General features: G+C 30.2%; 1 protein-coding gene across 7 annotated transcripts in view; it reads right to left on the reverse strand.

Moving 5' to 3' along the window:
* Positions 1–791: 791 nt before the first annotated feature.
* Positions 792–25,951, reverse strand: part of LOC143252647 (GRB10-interacting GYF protein 1-like) — a 33,204-nt gene continuing 8,044 nt past the window's right edge. For 5 of the 7 annotated variants that reach the window (XM_076505121.1, XM_076505154.1, XM_076505127.1 and 2 more), the window contains 9 exons: positions 25,565–25,615; positions 18,533–18,755; positions 13,643–13,778; positions 13,161–13,293; positions 10,613–10,638; positions 9,143–9,291; positions 2,281–2,424; positions 1,522–1,611; positions 792–860 (listed from right to left, as the gene is read on the reverse strand). In XM_076505121.1, the coding sequence (XP_076361236.1) occupies positions 2,368–2,424; positions 9,143–9,291; positions 10,613–10,638; positions 13,161–13,293; positions 13,643–13,778; positions 18,533–18,755; positions 25,565–25,599 (759 nt within the window). In that variant the 5' untranslated portion in view covers positions 25,600–25,615 and the 3' untranslated portion in view covers positions 792–860; positions 1,522–1,611; positions 2,281–2,367. Of the gene's footprint in view, positions 861–1,521; positions 1,612–2,280; positions 2,425–9,142; positions 9,292–9,802; positions 10,041–10,612; positions 10,639–13,160; positions 13,294–13,642; positions 13,779–18,532; positions 18,756–25,564; positions 25,616–25,951 lie in introns of those variants that run through there. The other 2 variants (XM_076505168.1, XM_076505162.1) reach the window with 2 other exon arrangements.

Here is a 25,951-nt window from a genome sequence, read left to right on the forward strand (position 1 = left end):
AATAATTTCTGTTTAAATGAAAAAATGCTTGTAAGGATAAGTAAATGTATGATAAAAAAAAGCTTTGAGAGGAAAGTAACAGCTTTATTTGGTTTTCATGGTCTCAAACTTATGTTTCTTCCACTGTTCATTTTGTGCTCTTTCTACCAAAAGGCCTTGTTGCCCCAAGGGAGTCACAAACCACAGTTTGGAAAACACTGACCTAGAGTATCATAACTTCAATAATCCGTTAGAAAACTGTCAAGAATTACAAAGTCCTTAAGAGTAAATTAAGTTTAGATTAATAAATTATGTTATCATATTTCCATTTTATAAGTCTTCATGTATCCTGCATGAGATCAATTTCAGTTGAACACAGTTACTAAAGTTTAATTTACATAACAAAAAGCCTGCAATACTAGACTGCAGAAGAACTTGGCAACATCTTTCAGGATATTTACTCAGATATAATAGATATTAGTTGTACAAATATTTCACAGAGAAGCTTATTAAAAAAGAAATTAACCTTACAAGCATATCATACACCATAGTAACAATATAAAAATTTATCGCATCATTATATTAAACATCATGGGTTATTTAAACTAACTTGTATATTTCTAGACAACAAATTAAATATAAATTTAAAAATTAACAATGTACCTTATATACTAAAAATCCACCAAGTCAGTGGTACTACTACTTCATCAGTTTACTTTAAATGAGGTATACCAACTTAAGAATTTATATGAAACAATTTTATTAATGCTATCTTTCTTTTTAACTGACTACAGCTTTTAAAGACTACTTACTTTACAAATTTGTAAGTTATTTTTATGGTTTTCCCCTTCTGACTCGTCACCTGAAGGACTACCCCAATCCTGCCAACAACAGAGATAGAGATGTTTGAAATTCTTTATGTGTGGCATATTTTTTGTTTCATTTTACAATTACTTTTAATTTAACTATAAAATGTGATCCTCATAGACAAAAATTTCCTAAATTTTAACTATTAAGAAGTCTAACATTTACCTAATACAACAAACAGTGAACTCTTTTGCTTTCTAATACATTATCTGCCTAAATCAGCAGGTATTTTCTTGGTCTTTTTGACAGTGTGATGCATTTAATTATTTTACAAAATTTAGCCAATACATTTAAATTGTGTTACAATTTAAACTTCTAACAATGTCACATTTATCATTATGGTTATCATAACCTTTAATCTTGAATAGAATGGTGATTGGCAGCATTTCATCCAGTCACATATTCTGGGTAACTGACTAATGCAAGTTGGGTTATTTGCATCCCTCTTTTCCTAATATTAAAAATGCTTCTTATAAAGGATTTAGTGGTTGATATAACATGCCAGTTTATTTAAGTGGTTAGGTTTAGCTGCTTAAAAAAAAACAAACACCACATGTAAATAAACTGTTCAAATATTACATTATTAGTCAACAAAACAGCAAAAATCAGAAAGGTTGGCTGGAAACATTTATAATTATCAAACAAATTGAGACAGACACAGTTTAAACTCCTTACCTTATTCTCTCTGAAGGCACCCGGAAGAATCAAAAGTTCCAACTTTTTCTGGATCTGTTACACTCCATTCTGGTAACTGGTCACCACCAACTAGCAACAAGCAACACATACATAAAACTGATCACTGCCAAGTTACAGTAAGCAGTTATTCAGTCTCAAAAAAAAACAAGAGGAAAAAAAGAAAGACTTCAATGTCAGTAATTTTAAGAACTGAAAAATTCAACTGTTTGCATTTTTTGTTATAAATTTGCAATTTTCTGAATTCATCACAATCATAAATCACCTGAAACCTAAGTCTATTTTCTCTCTTGTTATCTATCTGCTAAAAACCTATCTTACGTCCTATAGTTGTTACACTGTTTTTTAAATATTTATGTTTCAGAGTGTTTTAAGGTTATACAAGTCTTTAGTCATGTTATTAATGATTTTCTATTAGTTGTAAGCCATGAAAAGGATATAAAGGCTGTATATGCATGAAAACCTGCACTCAGGTCAGTGGTACATAGGTCATGTACAATGGCATGCTAAATAGTCATGCTTTTCTAGTGTTTTTTATTCTGATTCATACCTCAATAATATCACATTTATGTTTAATATTAATAAGGTCCCATGTTTATAAAGCAGACTTTAAAGGGTTAATACATAAAGACCTAAAGTTCAAATACCATATAACAACCTGCTATAACTTTAATTGTCAAGTGAAGGGTTAAGTTGAGGTACCACAACTGATTCTATGACTATTTTCAAACTGAAGCTTACCTAATTCATCATCCCATGATTCAACAGGAGCTGATTTTCGATGGGAAAAAGAGGACTTTGTTGGACCATTGCGAATAAAACCTGGCTCTATTTCATGTAATGAATCTCTATCTCTGTCTGCATGGTGTTTGGATGAACCTCTCCCTAAAACAGAATTATAGATCAACTACTCCAATCAGATGTTTCTACCAAAAAATTAAGCTTTGAAAAAACATTTCTTTTCTACATTATTCCTTAACTCTCTCACAATGGGTACCTCCTTTAAATATTTTTATGCATGTCACTTAGTTAAAATTAAACAACTTTATTACAAATGTATGTCAATGAAATTAAAGTAATATTGTATGCTATAACTCAATGTTTCATGTTATCCAAGTTACAATTCCTTTATTTCAAAACAAACCTTTACAAAATTCTTCTTTCAATTTCAGTTTTGTTGTCAGGTGACCCACAAGCTATTAAAAAAATTTCAACTTTTGCACTCTGTCTTGAATCTTATAACCCTAGCACATTTACTTGTTCCAAAGTTCTTTCACTGAATTCACTTGAAACTTGAAATAAAGTTTTCAAACCCTGATAGATACAGTGCCCACCTACTATACACATACTTAGTTTACATGTGTTTATAAACATTAGAAAGAATACATTTTACACAATATTCAAACAAAAGTTATATTGAAACTGGCATTCAATCCTCTTCGTTGAGTAGATGTAGCTGCTGGTAGTATTGTTGGCTGTTTTGTCCATGATAACACATACAGTTGTTTCTTACCTAAATATCAGAGACAGCTATATCGCATTTAGGTTTTACTTTTGTACCTAAGTTATTTATGTATCAAAATGCAAAACTGAAAGGTTTAAACATTTTTTAAATTTATCTCAAACATTGCCCCAGGTCTCAAGGCTGACAATCTTGCACAAATGTAAGAAGTTTGTTGAAGGCTTAAGCATCTCTGCCAAAGAGATATTACATTATATTCCAAGGACATCACTGACTTTTGTCAAGGTGAATAACAACAACTTGTAAAAGAGAAGAAAGGAAAATAAAACATTAAATATCAAACAATTACAAATATCACAAAAAGATATTTTAAGATGTTTTATGATTGTTCGTTTTTAGAATTTTGTACAAAGCTACACGAGCTAGCTGTCCCTAATTTAGCAGCGTAAGACTAGACGAAAGGCGGCTAGTCATCACCACCCACTGCCAACTCTTGGGTTACTCTTTTACCAACAAATAGTTGGATTGACCATAACATTATAATGCCCCCATGGGTGAAAGAGCAAACATATTTGGTGTGATGGAGATTCAAACCAGTGACCCTCAGATTAAGAGTTGAGCACCCTAACCACCTGACCAAGCTGAGCCTGTTCTAAGGTCAATTAAAATGTATGTACATGTTTCTGTTTCTTAATTTTAAGCACTTCTTTACACTGTATGAAAATTTCTACAATTAGTTATATAATACAGAAAATGAAATATATAATATAAACAATCACCTTAAAAAAACTTAATATTCATTCCGGAAGTTTTAGAGATTATGCAAATAAATGTAAAAACTGTAAGATAAAGAAACATATTTTTTATACTTTAAACAAAAATCACCTTGCACTCAAACTTTTCAGGGAGCAAGTAACTACAATAAACAGAAAATATTTTTAGTCGAAACACTTAAATCAAACCAGTGCCATTCTTTGTGAGCAAGATGCTGAAAACTTTAATAAAATTCTACCAGTTTTCTTGAGAATACTTTAACAAATCTCAGTGCATGAGACTGCTGTGAAAGGGTTAAAAGAACAAGGCATTACTTTTGGAAACAATTAAATCTTTGCACATGACTCAGTTAATCTGTCCAAGTTCCAGAATGTTGTGTTGAAGTTGTACATACTAGAACTTTGAATTTACAAAGCGTATCTTAATGAAAATCAGCAAGCTTTTAGTAAACACTACAAGCCTGTTGTACACAAAAACAAAACTCAGAATTTGTAATGAATTTTTAGTATTAAAGATTTGTCTGGGAATTTCCAAAACCTTTATTGAATCAATCTGAATACAATGTAACCTTCATACTAAGAATACAAATACTTCATCTTACAATTTTCATATCTAATTTGTATAACCTCCTAAATAAATATAATTTCTGAGGTAAAACTATATTTTATCTGTTATTTTTTGTTACCCTATCCTAATTTCACAAAATCTTCAAATTCACATTGAAATGTTGAAAATTATTAAAATAACAAATATTTTTTTCTTTTTTATTAAATGCATCATTTGTTTCATCTTCAATAAATGATATTCACATTTTCAGCTGTTAACTTTTTTGCATCTTTTTTATTCTAATTTTAGTTTAATTGCCTAACTTGTACTATGTGAGCAGTTTATTCATCCTTGACAAGCAAAGACGTCAACAAAAATGAATTACAAGCAGGAAATTTGTGCATTCAAAAGCATATCTATACAAGCTTAATTTTCTTTTTCTTGTTTTTTTTTTAATCTAAATTTATTGTCCAAACAAAATTCACATATCTTTCAAATGTGCATTTTAAAACAAAGGATATATTAGTCATAGAGTATAATGTCCCAACACTACTACCACTTAAATAGCTTTTCAATTATGCTACAAAGAGTGCATAAAAAATTCCATAACTAATGTGGAACAACACTGCTTACATACATACATTAATCACTTCATCTCAACTAACATTTATTGCTGCCAAGTTCAAAATGATGATTTCAAGCTTGAAATATATATATAAAAAAAGAAAAAAAGTTTTCCAATTGGAGCAAGCTTTCAGATGTATAAGAGCACATGATTTTGAAAACTGTTTACAAAGTTAAACAAATTGTTGGATTGGAAAAGTATATTAATACCTCAGAAAATGAGGAAGTTAGGACATTAAAGTTACGCATTTGATCTTCTCATTACTTATAGCTTGCATTTAGTTAGACACTGTAGAAGATATACTCCTGAAGTTATATAAACTAAGATAAGAAGATTCATTGAGAATGCATGCACATCAAATGACAACAAAAATTAAGACAGTTTTTAAATATTTCCTTTTAAAATGTGGAAGTTAGATAATGTAAAAAACTTGAATTATAAAGTACATTTTGATGCCGGGTTTTACTTACTCACATTGATAATAAAATCGTTCAATTAAATTTTAAATGTAGTTCTGTAAAATGTCATAATATGCACAAATGACCACTGGCGTGCACAAAGGGTTAATTATAAATTCATACTTAACTATTTCAGCATGAGCTCAGTCTCAGGGATCATATTGTATCAACTTTGTGCTTGTTAGAGTTTTCATACTATAACTTTTAAATTAGTAAGTTTATTCTCATGAAATTTTAACAGATTTTCAGTACATATTACAAGGCTTTTGTTAAAAAAGATTAGATTTTTTTACTTAAGTTTTAGAATTTTTTAAAGTAATGTCTTTCTCATGCCTTTTTTATTCTAGAATGTTGACTATCCAACATGTAAAGCAATTTTGATTTTAAAATTAAAAATACTTTTATGAATCAGAAAATTTTCATATTTCACACACAAAATCTCTTATTTTTACTACTGGATCTCTGTACAGGTTCGGCTAATTTGACCAACCTAGTAACCACCATAAAAGATTAGTAAATAAATATATATTATTCTTTTTTTCATTCTAGAATGACTACAAGTTATAACACAAAAAAATATTTAGTCTAAATAGCTTATATTTCATAACGTTATGCATTTACACGTTTATCACTTTTATTATATTGACCTTTCAGCCATGCCTGGCTAACATTACAGAAGTTAAAATGATGTGACACAGTTGCACTCATGTTACCATGTACAAAAATCCAAAACCAGCCTTAAAAGTGACTTGCCTTGAGTGTGTTTGAGTGGACTAGTATTTTTTACAATACAATGACTTTTTAATTATAATATATATGTATATGCATTATTACTGTTCACTAACAAGTTATTAAAACATACTTCTCTTAATACATAGAACAGTAAATAAGGAAGTATAGTGAACAATTACTACTTCTGTTTACAAACTTTGTGCTTGTTTGCTACTTGCCTTAGGTTGTTAACCCTCATCAAATTTTGCAAGTGAGGGATGTGAAACAAAAAAATTTTCTAGGTTTTATATATACCTTTTGAAATAACCCAAAAATCATAAAATACTCTAGTAATACCATAGGATTTCACTATAATTTATCAAACTTAGTAACTATGCTGTATTTGGGTCTAAAAAATTATGAAATTTTGAGAACACTTAAGTTTAACCTTACAATTTGAAATTTGTGATGAAACAAAAGAATTTCCCATGTAAATACTTTGCAAAGATTCAGAGATCCATTTGAGGGACAGTAAGCTTTCAACAGGTTATTCCTACATCACAGACATAAAAGTGTATGTAAAAAAGTCATTCCAAAAATCTTTCTCAGCAAATAGAAAAGATAGCAGGTTCTTATTTTATATTCTAGTTTGTCAATATATGTAATTTGAATTCCTAATTTATAAGAAACTACAGACAATGCACTTGAAAATCACAAACATCTAATTTGAGGCAATGCTGCATTTAACATACCACACAACACACACAAAAATTGATATTTAGGTGTGTTTTTTAATATTTACTTTTAAAATAAACAGTTAACTAATGTGCAATACTAAAATTGTAATTATCTACAATTTGATTCCAAACTTACTGACATAAATCCATAAAATAATAGTTAAATAAAATTTTGAATAGAGATCAACAAATGTGATATGGCCTTTGACCTGTGTCAATAGCATTAATAATTATTATGTTATCAATCTTCACATCCTTTACCTTAGTTTAACTTAACCTGAAACAAGTATTCCTAAGTAACCTAGAAATCAATTTTCACAAAAGCAATTAAGGAGTATAACTTAAAACATCATTTTTAATTTCAAAACTTTTATTTTAATGTAGCAGTTAGACCATTTATAATTTTGAAAATGTTTTCCAGCTAAAGAAATCACACCAGTTAAACCTTTTACGAAAAATTCCTTCAAAGCAGTTTACTTCTGAATAATTCCCATTTATGAAGACTCATCTAACTATTTGCTTTGTTTATAGAAATAATACCCATAGTATTCAAACAAATAAAAATATAATTTAAATATAAATGTAAAGATAACACTTAAAGGATGCAAAATATAACAATACTAAACCTTTACAGCCCAGACACCTTGGGTTATGCTTCGAAATAAATGTGCAAGATCAAAATTTGTAAAAATTGTGTGTTGCATCCCCACAGATTTTCACCAAAATAAAATTACAACTGAAATGTTGAAATTTTAAACTTCTTTTTGATTGAGTTTTATAAGTATTTGTTTTGAATGAAACAGTTTAAAAAACTGAATATTTAGCCCTAATTATTGTTCTTTAGCTTGACTTTGTAATTTTTATTTAGGCCAAGTAAATAAATAAATTTCATACCTATACAGAAACAACTTGTCAACATAAGAAAAACAAAACAAAAATATGTAGACATGAAATAAATTTGAAGTTTAATTTTAATTAAAATAGTTGGACAAATAGTAAATATATGGAATATTTGTTTTGAATAGTCTATATGGAAAGTAAGATGTATGTTAAGATTAAAAATAGTTTTTCTCATCTTAAAAATCTCAAATTTCATTTGTGAAATCCCTAAAACCTAAATATATTTCAACAGTTTTTTCAATTAAACTTTTTATTGTCTGTTGTTTTCTCTACACTATTTCCAAAATAAAATAAATGGTCAATCTAACTGATAACATAACCACAAAAAGAGACAAATTAAATTTTTTTTTCTTTCTAAAATACTCTAAATTTTAATATGAAATTACATTTGTTTATCATAAGAAATTTTAAGCTTGTAACAGTACACATCTATTTATACTTAAATTTTATTGTTTTATTGCCCTTTGATGGTGCTTAACCATTATCCACACCATTATACATAAATCACTACTCGGTATACATGCAGCTTAAATTATGCTGCTCACAAGTAACTCCTGAACCATTTATTATATTATTTATTTTACCTAACGTAATTGTGACTAACCAAAAAATAAAAAGATTCATATTTTTACATAAAGAATAAACATGAAACAAGAAATAAATCACTTATCCAATCTTCATTTTTTCTTGCTTTCAACTATTGAGGATACATAAGCATAAAATGTTATACTAATGGCAGTAATACAATAAATAATTATTATTTAAATAATGCACTGAATACAAACTAATAACATGCAAAAAGCAGATAATTTCCTTTAACACTAAAAATTTTCTAACCTTCTAACTATGCGAGAAGAGCTGTCAGAAATTCATGCAAGCTAGTTAAGTTTCTCTCAGGAATGTTGTTTGTACTCTGAGTGAAACTGATGCTTATCTGTTCAGAACAGAAGGTTATACAATGCCATAGATGAAAACCTTGACTTTATATGATTTTAGGTAACGCATAATTAAACATAAGAAACAACTATTAACAAGACCTGAAAGAGAGGATATGGCAGGAGGAATCTGATTTTCTACTAAATCGCTCTTTGACCAAATTGAAAGCTATAAAATTATGGTTTGTCTGAGCAATGATGATCTTATAGCGAGTAATTTATATTTAATTTTGTATCTTTTCAGAAGGTGGTGAATAAAACAAAGAATACACGATATCCAAAGAGAATGTGTCACACGTCTACAATTTTATGCTTTACTAATTGATATAACAAACAACAAGTAGTTTAATAAAATTTTTAATGTAAGATAGTAAAATTGTTTGTCATATATAGTAAAGGATACCCAGGAGAAAGGGTTAACTTAATTAGTATTTTACTCAAACCTTCAGACTCACCCCATTTATCAAGGCCTCGAGATCCGGCTGTCCGCCATGAACCATCCTCATCTCCCCTTTCAAGATCTCGAGGCCCTGCCCTCCAGTTGTCCAGTCTTGCACCATCTTTTCTCGAATGTTGGAGGTATCATCAATACTACCTCCCCTTCCTGCATATAATTAACAAAACTAATTTTTTTTGGAATGCTTCTCCATTCCAAAATATAAATATATATATAAAAATTTTGATTGATTATCAAATTTTTGTCTCTTTAACACATTTTAAAATATAATTTTTCCAAAGTTAACTTGAAATAATCTGTTTGTAGCATTTAATAAATTCTAAATAATTGGAGAAAATATTAAATTAAGTAATGCTAACTTTAAAGAGTATATTGATTACAGAAAACAAGGGTGTTAGATTTTATTTAACATATTAAATATTTAAAATCTTTTAAATCAGTTTCACAATGTATTGACAAAATGCTATAACTGTTTATATATATATATATATATATATATATATATATATATAAACATATATCATATATTTCAGTAAACTCTATAAAAGTAAAGTAGCATGAAATATAATTGCCTCTGGGACATGTTAATAGTCTGTTTTAATTAGACAGGGAGAATTAATCCCCTTATTATTAAAATAGGTATGTTACTGCTACTAACATAGTTTGCATAATTGTCCCAACATCTGCAATATATTCCAGCAGGATACTTCACTTTGGCATGGTTTGACATTATTCCTGTACTGTCCCTGTAACTACACTTTGCACAGCAAAGTCTATATTTCACCTTTTGGTCTCCCTTTATGTCTTAGTATGCTGAAATAGAGCTTTGCTTATTGAGTGCTCTCATAGACAACATTGCTATAGCCTGGACAGTTTCACATCAATTTCTTGTGTCTCTATGCAGAGAGAAATTACATTAGCAATGCATCAAAGTAGTAGTTACAATTCAACCATCATTTCTGACAATAACTGCTACAGTTGAAAAATTCAATAACTTTTTGTTGCTTTGTTTATTTAAGTATGCACACAGATGAAATATTTGTAACCCCAATTTTACTGTTTTCTTGTCTTCTACAGTGTTATATTTAACTTCCATTCTAGTGTTTACTTGTTAAGTATATACTTCATTAATAGTATTTATAATTATAGCAACATAGGGAATTTGTTCAAAACATAGTGGCAGCATGATGAATTTTTACAAATGTAAGGTTAAGGAGAGATATTAATCTCACCATCTGTAATTAAATGCCATTTGACAAAAGTAGGAAGTAAAACAGGAAAAAAATCCTTTCAGGAGTAGAACTAAACTGTCAACACTCCTAACAAAAAACCTGACATATTAAGACTTTGGTATTATGATGTTAAGCTCAGAAAAGAAAATACTCCAAAAATGTTTTACAATAAACCTAACGACTATTTCAACAATAACAATTCCTTCATAAGAAACACAACATAAAATTTTACAGACCTGGAATTCTGTCCAGTCTTCTCTCCCTATGAAAATGCATAGTTTTAAATATGAAATCTATATATTTGTTTTCCATAAAAATTATTTAAATTTGCATTTAAATAAATTTAATAAATCGAAAGGAAAAATTAAATTATCACATTAATACAATTTTAAAATGGAAGCATCTGATACACTTATTTCAAATTTCTAATTCTCTAAATGAATAGTCTCATGGCTCAACGTTTTCTACTGCTACAGTTAATACACCAAAAATACTTTAAGCACAATAGACAATGATACATATTCTTAAACCTAACTTCACAAGATAAATTCTCATCACTACACTTGGTTAGATATATCAGCTGAGTAAAAATAAATTACATCAAAACCTACTAAAAAGAAAACTTGTAAAACTGCAGAATGGTCCCTAATTAGTTTTTAAGATATGGATATGGTCAGTTTATTAACCTACGAGGGTTGTTTAAAAATATGCGGACTGACGTCATAAAACAAAATGAACTTTATTTAGAAGTTACAGGTCTGGGACCCCTTCAAAGTACTCTCCTCCCCAACGTACACACTTATCCCAACAGTGTTTCCACTTGTTGAAACAGTCCTGGTACACTTCTTTTGTAATGTCCTCCAGCTCCTTCGTTGCATTTGCCTTAATCTCGGGAATCGTCTCAAATCTTCTTCCTTCCAAGGGTCTTTTGAGTTTGGGGAACAAGAAAAAATCACAAGGAGCAAGGTCAGGTGAGTAGGGGGGTTGGGGAAGAACAGTCATAGAGTGTTTGGCCAAAAACTCACAAGTTCTGAGGGCTGAATTTCGCAGCAACGTGGTGCATCTTCAATTTTTCGGTCAAAATCTCGTAACAAGATCCAACTGATATCCCACACTCTTCAGCAAGCTCCTGACAGTCAGGCGCCGATTTGCCCGCACTAGGGTGTTGATTTTGTCGGCGTGTGGGTCATCAGTTGACGTGGTAGGAGGTCCAGGACGCCATCGCCTTCAATGGACTGTCGACCATCCATAAAACGTTCATGCCACTTGAAACATGCCGTACGCTTCAAGCAACATCACCGTAAGCCGTGTTAAGCATAGCAAAAGTTTCAGTTGCAGATTTTCCAAGTTTAACAAAATTTCACAGCAAGTCGTTGCTCCTTCAGGTCATTCATTCTGAAATCCACCAAATGAAAAAAATCGCACTTCATTTAAAACCGCGTAGCTAATACACAAATGAAGATATCTGCAATCGGGAAATGGCGTCATAATCAGCTGATCTGTGCAAACCTAGCGACACCAAGCGGATTCCCCTGGAACCAACTGGAGCCGCGCAATTCAAACAGTCCGCGTATTTTTTTAACAGACCTTGAATATATATTAAACAGAAATTATTTGGTATGTCTTTAACCACTGAAAGAGCATACGTGGATAAAATTTGGATTATTTACTTTCAATTCAAAGAATTTCACAAGTACCTGAACAGAATACTTTACAGTAAATTTTAAGCTCATCTCAATCTGTAATTCTTGGTTAGAAAGAAATATTTTTATTATCAGAATCAGCATTCAATATTGTAGAAGGTTACCACAATCATCAAATTGGTTGAATAGCTAAATACCACTCATATTGCTACTTTCTGCAGTTCTTGCAGTAATTTAATTACAAAAACCAATTTCTACATTTATAACAAAAATCAATTGAAAAAAAATGTATGAAATTGCCTGCAATTATAATTATGTAAGAGCTTAAACTGAGATTTCCCAAATCAAATTTTTGAAATACGTATTTTAAATGGGTAAAGAAAGCAAAATATGTAACAAGTATCTTCTTTTATTTCTTCCAATTTTTCAAAATACGGGTTAGCTTGTAATATCATTCATCACAACTGAAATTATTACATCCTATTACAAACAGGGAAAAAAAGGGGTAAATATATGACATTTTGAAAATAAGGGAGAAAACCAAGTGAAGGCTTACCAACTGAAGTTATATTTTCTCTCATTTTATTTTTTTTAGGTTAACTTTATTTTTAAAGCACAAAACTAAGTTTAAATTAACAGCAGATAAATAATCATCAAATCTGCTATAAATCTTCACTATACATGTGTATCATACACTGTACTGCATTGGATCATTACAGTTATCACTAATATTAAGGGTAAGTTTCAATTTACAAAGAAATTTCAAATAGTTATATTTTTAAAGGAATTAAAAAGGAGAAAATTACAAAAACTGAATCTTGCAACTACTAAACCATAAGCCAGCAATAAGCTAAGTATTCAGAAAAGCATCAATACAGTAGAAATTCATAGCAGTGCATTCTCTCAGCACATAAAAACAACTGAAACTTTTATGCACAGAAAAAAGTTTGTTAAACTTAAAAGTTTGTTGCATTTATATATATGAATAAAAACAACAAACTTAGACTGATATCAAAATAACACTAACAGAAAATTCTTTTATATAAATCATACTATCACAATGACTAACAAATGATTACCAATGATAAACTAAATGAACTTTGATAGAAAGAACACTTTTGGAAAATGTAAAACCATTTACCTTTCATTCCACCTCTGTTCTTTTTCACCAATGCTTTGACTTCTCTCAAAGTGACGAGTACGTGAAAATCCACCAGGAGGAGCATCAATGCCATCTTCGTATTCTATCCCTCTTTGATAATAACCACCACGTCCTGAATAACATTCATTGTATATTCATTACTGACTGAATTTTTTCTTTTACCTTCTAAGATCTTACAAAAAAAACTGACCCTTCAGACAATGACTGAAGAAGGTCGAAACATTGTTTGCTCCTCTACATAAAAATTTTCTTAACCCAAACTAGCCGTTTTTACATATATAATTATTTTATTTTGTTTAGTTAAGTGCAATTTTTTATTTTAGAAATATTTATATAAAATATACTTTTGATTCATTTTATTGCATTTTACATTTTCTAATAAATAAATAAGAGTTTACACTTTTAAATGTAATAATTATTATAACTATTTTAAATCTGAAAAAGTTAAATACACTACAAACCTCTGCCTCTTCCTCGATCCACTGATCCTCCTCGACCACCCCGCACTGGCGGTGCTCCATTGCCTCGTTCCAAGAGTACTCCTTTTGAATTAAGTCTTAATACTGCATCACTATTTACCGATCGTGCCCAAAGACGCTGAATGGGAATTGCACATTATTAAAGAAGTATAAAAAGAATAAAAACACAAACAGATCTTGTGTTACAAGTGGAATGCTAATCAATATAAATGTAGAACAAATAAACTTGTAACTTATCTTTCATTTACTTAGTTATTTATAACAGCAGATTCTTCACCAGTTGAAACAAAATTCAATTTTATCCCTTCTCACTAAATCAAAACTAACCTGAATAAAAATGTCTTATAGATTACAAAAAAATGTGTACTACAAAAACCTGGTTAAAAACAAAAAACTATAAAAACAATGTTTTCATTAGAAATATTAACACTCAAGCAAAATATGAAAAATTTTAAGGGCCATCTGACAAAACTATACAACAATTCAAAAATTTATTTTCTTCATTTACTTTTCCCTTAGCATGAAGTATGTGCACAGCTCAACCCTGAGAAAAAATACATTAAACCTATCAGATTTGAGTAAAAAACAGAAATGTTCAGATTATCATCCACTTACATAATGTCTACACTTTGCTTCTTGAAGCCTCATATTTTGCAACTGCCAGTTACTTGCAGTATTTGATATTTTGCCTTTTAATTTCACTTTAGCTAGCAATCTGTTGCTTTTTTAAACTTGCATACAATTAACAATAAAATATTTTATTTTTACCCAATGTTTTCAATTTAAACAAAAAAATGAAGTTTTAAAATCAGACTATATCATAAGGATGTACTACAATGTTGCATATTTTAATAAAAGTTACTAACCAATTTTTATTTTTCAAAAGTGTATCTCAAATTAAATTTCCACAGTCACTAAAATAAATTCTAAAATCTTCATTTATACATTTTCATCAAATGTAGCAAAAGAATCCAAATAATGCAATTACTGTATCAAGCCAATCAATCATGGTTGTTCATTTAATAGAAGCCAGAAAGAAAAAGATTCTCTTTTTAAATGGGCATTTTTAAAGAACATTTGCACTTTTTTACATGACTTTTGGTTGTTTTCAAAGGGTCCATGTCGAGCAGGTGTCTTTGTCGTTTCATTTTATCATCAAAATGATACTGAATTTATGACAAATAAGGGAAAAAAGCAAAATAAATCAACTCTATCATCACACTTTTTAGGCCTTAAAAAAACGTGTTAAAAATTATATCTGCATGTGCATTGTTCATTCCCAATATTTAACATTTTAAGCATTATCATCCTCTGAATATTATTTCTGTGTGTTGTATATAAAGCTATGCCTACAGGGTTGCTTATGCTATGGCACAACACTTTTATGCTTGCTCAAGATACACAAGATCATGACTAAAAAGTATTGGTGTCTAGTTCACAGGAGTGAGCATGTTCTCGTATTCATCTTATGTCATCAAGTAGCACTTCCATTTGTTTGATTGTTCATAATCCAGGCAGGCCTATGAATATTAAAAATTGTTGGAAGTAGTGCCCAAGAATTTTGTTTAAATTGGAAAATCCATACCATGATACAGATCATTAGGCTTTTTTTCATAGATTGAAAAGAATATCAATTTGTTATATTTGTTGGAAAACAAGTACAGACTTAACCCTCGTCCTATCGACTCATCTTGTAAATTCAGCAGCTTGGGGTTACCGCTTCAGCAAGCTCATTTCTCTTAGTAGTCAGGTTATGCACTTTTCGTAACTCGTTCTCAGGTAAGTGTCGTGACAAATGCACATTTCAATATATTTTGTTTTTGCGTTCTTGGACCACTACAATACTTTTCTCACAGCATTCTGTGTTTTTCATTTTCAGATCCTGTTTTTTTTCACCCATCTTTATGGTTGCTTTTAAAAGACAAAAAGTGGACTCTGATTGTCATGGTTTAAATGAAGAATGGGGAGAAAAGTACTTCTTTGTGGTAACAAAAAACCAGAAAGCTACTTGTATGATATACACTGAAAGTGTTGCCATTTTGAAACAGTACAATCTACGGCATCAATATGAAACAAAACATCTATCAACATATTTGAAATTTTCAGGAAAGTTTTGTTCTGAGAAATATGAATCCATGAAATGTGTTTTTGAATCTCAAAAGAATCTCTTCACGAGAAAGTTTGCTGAAAATGAATCTGTCACTTGTACAAGTTACAAAATAGTGCATAGGATGGCAGAGCGAGGAAAACCTTTTACTGATGGCAACTTCATCAAAAAGTGTATGATGGAAGCAGCAAACGAGCTGTGTCCTAAAAAAGTCAATTTCTTTGAAAGTATCAGCCTTTCAACAACTTCAGTTGTACAGAGAACAGAAGAACTTTGAGAGAACATCGCATTAGAGATACGACAAAAAGCTAGAAACTTCCTAAGGTATTCTCTGGTACTAAATGAGTCTACTGATCTCTTGAGTACGTCACAACTTCTCGTGTTCATTTGTGGAGTTAATTTGGACTTTCAGATCATGGAAGAGTTGGCATCAGTTTGTAGCATGCATGGTAGAACAACTGGAGAAGACATTTTCATGGAAGTGCATGAAACCTTGCAAGACTATAACCTTCAGTGGAATCAGCTAAGTGTAACAGTTGATGGAGGAAAAAAACATGGCTGGAGTAAAGAAGGGTCTGGTGGGGCTGAGCAGGAAACAGTTGGAAGATCTTCAACTCCCAAGTGCTCTGTTCATACACTGCATCATACATCAGCAAGCACTCTATGGAAAAGACTGAGATATTTCTTGCATACTGAAACCAGTCATTTCTGCAGTGAACTTCATTTGGGGTCATGCACTTAATCACTGCCAGTTCAAGGTGTTTCTTGAAGAAACTGATTCAGATTTTTCTGACTTGCCTTATCACACGACGATGAGGTGGCTCATCTGCAGTAAAGTCTTGTCTCGTTTTTATAAGCTGAGAAGAGAAATAGATATATTTCTTATTGAGAAATATAGAGCCGATCCACTTCTGTCGGATCCAACCTGGTTGTCAAAGTTGTCATTTTTGGTTGACATCACATCCCACATGAATGAATTGAACTTGAAACTTCAGGGGAAGAATAACCTTGTCTGTGATCTCTATAGAATCATTAAAGAATTTCGGATTTGCATCGATTTGCAAGGAAATGACTTGTTGAAAGCAACACACAGAGAGGGGCAACTTATTGAATTTTACAGCTGCATACCTGAAGATGATTTTCCAAAGATGAAGCAGTTCACATCTGGTATGTGAAGCTGTCATTGTTTGAAGTACATTTGGAAGGAGAAAACCTCTCTCATTTGCAGTGTTTCAATGAGTTTCATGCTGGAATCACAGAAGATGTCAACCTGGAGTTTCAGAAAAAGATTATTGGTGATTTAAATAGCATTTTTTAGAGATTTTTGGATCACAACAGAATCGAAAGTGACATTCTCCTTTTTCAGAATCCTTTTGATGGTGTCATTCATGACGTGCCAGTGGAACTTTAGCTGGAGGTCATCGATTTGCAAGGAAATGACTTGTTGAAAGCAACACACAGAGAGGGGCAACTTATTGAATTTTACAGCTGCATACCTGAAGATGATTTTCCAAAGATGAAGCAGTTCACATCTGGTATGGCATCAGTGTTTGGAACAACTCATGTCTGTGAACAAGCATTTTCAAAAATGAAGTATGTGAAGTCGATCAAGATTGACTGATGAACATTTGAAAGCAATTCTAATGATTGGACGCAGTAATTCAAAACCAAACACTGAAGATATTTTGAAAGCCAAATGCCAATTTCATAAATCTTTTTTGCAGCTTAGTGAAATTCAGATATGTACTCACTATGTGTGATGTGACAATTGTTTTTGCTCATGTCACCTTCTTTGATAACCTATTGCTAAATAAAAATGTTGGTTGTAGTTCTGTTTGTTTTTTATTATGTGTGTGTATTGCATGCTACTCCCACATGGCTAATGTGGCATCCTAAACTTAGTATTAAGTCTTTTACAGAGAGCTTTTGTTATAGCTTATGAGTATCGAACATGATGATCATGATCATGCGGCCCGCACTTCTTATTCCCCAAGTAATCTGGCCCCTTGTGAAAAAAGTTTGGTGACCCCTGCTCTTGATGATGAGAAACCCACTTGAAATAAAAATGTTAACCTAAAATTGACCTAGGAAGGTCAAAATGTTGTTCTCTACTTATCAATAAAAGTGTTAGTACCCATACCAGCCATTCTGAGATACATGAGCATACTCTAATTCATTCTAAGGTACTTTAAAAAATTAACAGTAAATGTCATATTCTACATTTGTCATACAATCACTTGATGCTTATAATTAACTTGCATTAGTTCCAAAACTAACTCTAAATAATGAAACCTATTTACTTCAGATTAAAACTCAAAACAGCATTCCTAAAGTACAGGGGGCACCCCAAAGAGAAACAAATCACCTCTTTGGAGGGCACGAGCTGGTAGGGTATAGTTAATAACTGTGCAATAATGCTAAAATTAACATTGTGGTACTTAATTATAGATTGTGAGTTGAATATTTCAAAAATGCCAAGGTGTGCTGTTCCCACTCTTAAATTTTATAATCCCCTTTGATGACTATTTTTGTATTAAAACCTCAAATCACCATAAATAAAAAAATCCAAGTCTTCTCGATGATATCATTTAAACTGTAAAATGTAACATATTCACAGTTTCCAGTCAAGTGTATTTTGACAACTTAAATAGGCTCAAATGTTTACAAATTATAAATCAATTTCACTTCTACTCATGTTCCATAAACTTCAGATACCACTCTCAGAATTTTGTGCTTCAAAAAAAATTACAAAAAAATGCATTTACCTGTTCATCCTCTAACATCGGAACAAGTGCCAATGGTATCTGACATTTCTCAATTAAAAGAGATGGAACTTCTTTTAACTCTTCTGGTGGCTTGGTATTTTTTTCAAACAATGCCAACATCTCCTCTCTACCATACCGGTAATCCGAAAGTTTGTATTTTGGAGTTCCCCCAATCACAGGAGTTGGAGAAGTTAGGCTATTTCCATGAGATAGGTTTCTCAACCTGAAAAACAAAAAACAATTCTAGGTGACAAATCACTTAGTAGTTTTATATATATATGTATAAGTACTCATTACAGAAATAATTTCAAAGAGAGAAAAATTAATGTTCACGATTTGACACCATCTAAGTATTGGTTGACAAATAACTGTTACAGCTTAGTTGTTCATTACCTAATCAAAAACTCATATTACCTTCAATGTTGTGCCATCAGTAACTACCTAGAAAGATGAAACATCTTTTCAGTGTTTCAAATAGGACTTATATACTGGAATGTCAGTGGACAATCTTCAGGCCAATTACAGTTATTTGCAATAAACTAATTGTTTACACTTCAATGAACAAGTTAAATGTCTAATAAAAATAACAAACTTTGGTGTCACATTGTCCTAAATCAAATACCATACTATGAAGCTTATTAATTGATAGAAAATCATGATTTTAATCAGAAACTTCAGGAGCAAAACAGACTTTTTCTTTTTGTCATATCTCAGCTACAGACTGCCACCTAACCAGGAAGTTTGAAGGATTCTTTTGAGTTTGTTTTGATTATATTTGCAATTGGTTTCTTTCTTCAAACTTTATGACTACTTTGCTTTATTCACTCAACTTTGACAAAAAGTTAAAGCAGAGCTTGATTAGCTATCCCAGATCCACAATTTATATCAAAAACTGTATCTAAGTCTAGTACACCAAAACATACAAAATGTAAATGACAAAAATGAATGTGGCATTATAAAAATCTTTTGAGTGACTTGTTATTAGTCACAAACTGTGAGAGGTTTGTAAGACATTGTAACAAAAACTCTCATTGGTGAACAGTGTCTTGATAATCATTTCACTGTAGAAATCATAGTGGGGTGCAAATAGTCATGCTACTCAACATATATACTACTCTGAAAGTGCCAATAGAGGCTAGATGTCTAAACTGACATTGGAATGAGCCATCTTGCATTTGTCCTATGGACAACATACAAGTGCATTTGATTTATCCAGCAATAGTCTGGTTGTTTCAGATAATTGGAAATCATTTGTTTCAAACACTTTTGAAAGTTTGGTCCCAAAGGGGGGAAAAAAAAAATCACAATATAATTTCTTTAATACACATGATGTGCCATATTCCATTTATATGCGTTTTCAAGGCCCAAGCTATGTTGTGATGGAATGAACCCTCTTTAAATAAATTTGATAATGCTAGTGTTGTATCTTAAATGTGGGTATCAGATGTAAGCTGACTTTTATGATGCATTCATGAATTATAAAAATTTACATGTAAAAGCAGGGAATAGTATATAAAAATATCTCAGCCACACTATTTCTGAAATATCCAGTGATGATTTGCACTCAGTGCTGGGTTTCATCAGGTAGACTCAGATACAAACAATTTAAACACTATTTCAATTATCAGTTTCACAAACAACAACTGCTATAGTATGAACTAGAATAAGTACATGAAATCTATTATCGATTACATTAAAATCATCTACAAATCAGAATTAGGATAAGGATTAATAAAACAATATATTACTTATGAATACTATTATTCTTTTACTTGAATTAAATTTTCTTTTCATTTTTGTTTGATCATGCTATTAACATTAAATTTTATAAGTACTGACACAAAAACAAGACTGCGCTGTGTTGGTTCTCTACAGTAATAAAGAGCTATTGCCTAAAACAAGCACATGCCATGAAATTAATTTTTTTAAGTGCCATTAAAATTGATACCACAGTCATCAAAATTTGTAAGAGCTAAGAGATTTTTGAGTGCTGGAAAAAAAAACAACCACCCAAAACTGGAAGTGTCTATTTACTGTTAAGTTTGTTCTCCTTTGAATACATAAGCATTTACAATTAATATCCAAAATTATCTTCCATTTCAGTTTTTTTTTTCTTTGTCTGGGACTTTCCTATACCAGGCAATGAGCAACATGAGAGAAAACCTAGAGCTTAGCAGGATATCCTATAAATGTAGATGTAAATAGATATAACATAGTTATTTGCTATGTGTACAATTAAGCCTAGAACTTAAATTATAATAAGAAAGTTCGTAGAACTATACATTAATGGAACCTGCACTTCCAGTGTTCAACATTAAAGCTCTAACCAATAGTACTAAGACCCATATCTAGGGCTGCTGATTGGCATTAGGACACTTTTACTGTTTTATTGTTTCAAACGTTAGTCTAGATGTTGACCTAGATATAGTGTATGAAACGTAAAAATAATAACATTATGATTACTACTATTGTTATTAATAAATATATAATTTCTATATAAGAATATCATATGTTCATATTCTGGTCAGGAATTAATTTTTTTAGAAATTTATTAAAAATTTTTTGATGGTTTTAGTTATCTTGCAAAACTTAAAAACTATTAGTGAATGAATATATATGAAACTAGAATGTTTGGATAATGTACCATTCTTCTGCAGAAATGTTTCATTTTTATAACAATGATATGATACAAGTTAACTTTAAAAAGTTAACTGTGTCACACTGTAACCAAATATTCAGAATATTTTTCATAAAAGAAGAAACTTATACTATAATAATATAGTATTTTGGATTAGTGAAATGGCTATATAGTCCTAAAATATTGGTTTGTTTGGAATTTTGTGCGAAGCTACTCGAGGGCTATCTGCGCTAGCTGTCCCTAATTTAGCAGTGTAAGATTAGAAAGAAAACAGACAGTCATCACCACCCACCACCAACTCTTGGGCTAATCTTTTACCAATGAATAGTGAGAATGACCATCACATTATAATGCTCCCATGGCTGAAAGGGCAAGCATGTTTGGTGTGACAGGGATTCGACCCTCGGTCCTCAGTCCCGACGTAATCTAAACAAGTCAAAGATAAACTAAAAGTAAAGTTAATATATTCTGCAAGTTATTTGTTCAGTCTCATCATAATCCAATGATTTAGAAGCTTCTAGTGATGATTAATATAAAAAATGATTTAAAAACAAACATTTCAAATGAGTTAATCAAAATTAAAGTTATAACTATTTCTAATCACATTTAGAAACAAAATATGGCATTGGTAAATAAAATGCCTATTTTCAATTTTTTTTTTAAAGTCACTATCTTCACAGTCATACCAATGCAATTTCACTTATTTAAACCACAAACATATTCCTTGTATTTCGATTTTTAAACAATGAAAAACCAATACTGAGATTCTTCTATGTTCTAAACGTCACAAGTGTCTTACCAACTTTGATGAAACATCAAGTCTAAATGCACTGCTAGTGTTTGGAAAATGCTAAGGCATGAAAATTTACCACAGCAATGCATAGTTAGCATTCATATTGTTACATAAGCTTAGAAATGGTCAGTTATTGACTGATGACTTAGGCCTTAATCAAATTGTTATAAACTAGCTATGTTGATTTCAGAAAACATCTTTTATAGTAACTAATAGCCTAATCAAATAAACACACTTGCACATATTTCTTTTTGATACTATATGGTAGTGTAAGAAAGTCTTGCTGATTCTTATTAATTTCTGAAGTAACAGGGGAGCTTTAAACTCTAGATACAAACCTACTTATACAACATTAACCCTTTTGCAATGAGTTGCAGGTTAAAAGCCATGTCATTGCACTTTATTGAACTACTATTTTATGAATTTATGTTAACAACTTTAAAATCAAATTGAAGATAATTCAAACTTTAATATTATGAGTTAATTTCTTTATTTAAAAGTAAATATTAAAAAAAACACAAATATAGATGAGTGAGTCGTGTGATATGTTGAAAGCAGCACTGTTTAAAATTAGATGTTTGTGATATCAAAATACTAAGTATATAGTTTATTTTAAATTAGGAACAATATTAACAAGTTAGAATACAATAAGAACCTCATATCTTTATTTGGCTGAGATATGACTTATGTACTTAATCCAACACAGTGGCCCCATTCACCTCTTTCCAATTTTGGAAACGGCCCTTTATATACATTTACTTCAATATATGACATCAATATATTGAATCAACAGCTTAAAATGCCCCTTCATGGTTTTCTCAGCTATTTTAATTTATAATAAGGGTGCCACGTTCATTTGAACCAAAATTAAGAAGTTGTGTCTTTAGTCTGCTTGAACTTTTTTTTTTTAAACCTAAATAATCATAGTTATTAGACTTAAGTTATAGTGTAATTCTATGGTATCAGTATAATTATTTATGATTTTTAAGTTATTAAACTGTATTTATATGAAACCTAAAAAATTTGTTTGATGTTCTCCAGTTGTGAAATTTTAAAAGGCTTAGCAACCTATGTTTAGCAGCAACCGAGTACAAAGGTCATAGCGAGAAGAGATAATTGTTTGCTTTACTTTTTGATATATTGTTGGATACTTTAAGAAAAATAAGTTTGATAATTTATTTCTAAATATTAATAATCTATATACATATATAATAATTGAAATGTGACTATATATTACAAAATATTAGCCCACTAAAACACAGAAGACTAATGGTCAGCTTTATATTATTGAATGCCTAACGAGTGCACATGCACAACAGTAATGCAAGTTATGTACTGCTAATTAGGCATAACTAGAAGGTCAAATATAACAGAAAATCATAAACATATATATATATATATAATGTTATTAGACTCAAGCAACTTAGCCCAAACATCTGTATTTTCATGTTATAATATGCAGTAATTTTAGCATGAAAAAAAAAAAAATCTTTCCTAATTTCTTTTTTATGATGGTTACGAGAGCTGTCACTTGACAGACCCCACATAGGGTATATAAAATAAAACAAAATAAAAAGTTTTACTGAAAACAAAGTTTGAAATGTATTTAGGTTTTAGAGATCACATAAATAACATTTGAGATTTTTGGGAAGAAGGGTGGTTTTTACTCATAACATGAAATCACTTTGGACCTAGACTACTAACCAAAAAGACTTGATCTTTTTACAAATAAATCTTTAGTAGAAATATTTAATTAAAAACCTGATCTTTAATATATAAAAAAGCCTATAATATTTACTAAAAGACTATCAAATTAATGAAGGTATGCATTATATATCAAATGTTATAGGGTAACTATTTAATGTGTGCAAATACGTAAGTGAACTTGAAATATATTGTGCTGAGTCCTATACTAAGGTGGGAACAGAACACTTACAAGAAATAGTACATGACATCATTAATCACAAATAAAAAGATTCAGTGACCAGCAGAGGATAATATTTCACATAATTTGGTAAATTTGTCAGCTATGTTTGATTGCATCTTTTCAAATGCAAAAATATAACTATTTTAATAATAATACTAATTGGGCAGCTTGATGATTACTCAAATGTGGTCAAAACACATAGCAAATTATGTTTAAAAAATAAAAAAAAATTGTGTTTTAAAAGGTGTATTACTTATATTAATAAATACAAAATATACAAGTAAACCAGTTGTGAATGTCACTCTGATATGAAGATAATTTATTAGTAATGTAACTGATTAATGATTCTCAGAATTTATGATGTAGCATATTCTACTAATAACTTTGTTGTAATCACTACTGATATTTCAACAAATGGAAAACATATATTACAATATATATTTATATAATTTTTGAACAACTCTACTAAATATCTTTTTATCTATTTACACAATAATGTTAAAGATAATAAAAATCCAATATCTGAGATCATTAACTTTATAATTCTAATGCTCAGCTAAACATCTGTAACACAAGTCTTCATATTTCAACACAAAATATTCAAGGATAATGTGCCTTTTTTGTATTAAAAACATTTGAGGGATTTACCTTAGTTTTTTTTCAGTTTCACAGGACAATTATTGCATATTTTGTTGTAAACTTAATATCAAAAATCAAGAGAATTTCTTTCAAGATTAAATTTTGTACAAATCATGCAAAAATTCAGATACCATTGCCAACTACTTATTAATGAAACAAGTTTAACATGAATGTTAAAACTGAAGTAAACAAAAATTATTTTGTACTACAAGATTAGTATATGTACTTAAAACGAGAGGTTTGCCAAACTTTTGTGATATTACTGGGATTACAGCCAACTGTTATCAATATATCAGTGTCTTCTAATCATTACAAGTTTTCTTATGAATTCTTTTTGGTACACCTAGTAAGTCCACTGTTTAGAATTAATCACATTATTTTTGTAGTTATTTTTAGTTCTTGTCCATGTTTGCTTTGATCAGAAGTTATGATCATCCTTCTTGCATTTTGTAAAATTTCATCATTCTCCTTCTATGAACTTATGAGTGAAAGCAAATAAAGAAAATACTACAATTAAGCATGATACATAAACACACAACATTACAAATATGTAGAATGAAAAACAGATATCACTAAAGATTTTAGGAAGTAAGAAATAATTCAAATTACTCTAAAATTTATATGTTAAAAACACTATATTTGCCATATTCTGTGCTGACAAAGCCTTTTGTTCAATATCAGTACTCATCAGGCTAGCTTCAATACAACAGACAGAGCAGTGATCAGAGTATTATTCAAATCAATTTTCATGAAAAATTACTTATGGTATGAACTAAATACAAAAGATTAATTGTAACTGTTCTCAATTTTATGTTTGCACACTGGATTTTATTTAGTTAAGTATTAATAACACATTATTCTTTATTATAAGTTACAAGAAAGCAAACCAAGGTTAACAGGTTTCTAGGGTAATGGGATGCTTTTTTATAATTTAGATTGTACCAGCACTGTGTGTTACACTTATGTAAAACAAATTGCACAGTAACTATTTTATTTATTTACAACTATCCACTAACATCAGCAAAAGTAACCTACCATTCAGGTCCAAACTTCAGAGCGCTTTCAGCCATTGTTGAACTTGATAGTCTTGGGATAAACAAAAAGAAAAAGAACTTTCTTAAAAAAGATATTGTAAACTATCAGAAATAATTTCATATTACTTAATAACATCTGACTAGCATCAAGAATGGGAATAATGAAATAAAATTACATTTACTTGAGGGAAAAGCTCAGAGGAAGATTCAATTCCCTCATGTAAAGTTGCAATACCTCATGAAATCTGTTTTTACTTAATCCATCCAATAGTTCACTTTCATTGGTCATAACTAAAGGAATATAGATGTCCCATGCATTCCCAATCAGTAAAGCCAACTCAAAAATGAAATTCCCAAAATGGTGAAATTTTTCAGGGATGCAGTAATG

Source organism: Tachypleus tridentatus, chromosome 1, assembly GCF_004210375.1.
Source record: "Tachypleus tridentatus isolate NWPU-2018 chromosome 1, ASM421037v1, whole genome shotgun sequence".
Taxonomy (NCBI): Eukaryota; Metazoa; Arthropoda; class Merostomata; order Xiphosura; family Limulidae; genus Tachypleus; species Tachypleus tridentatus.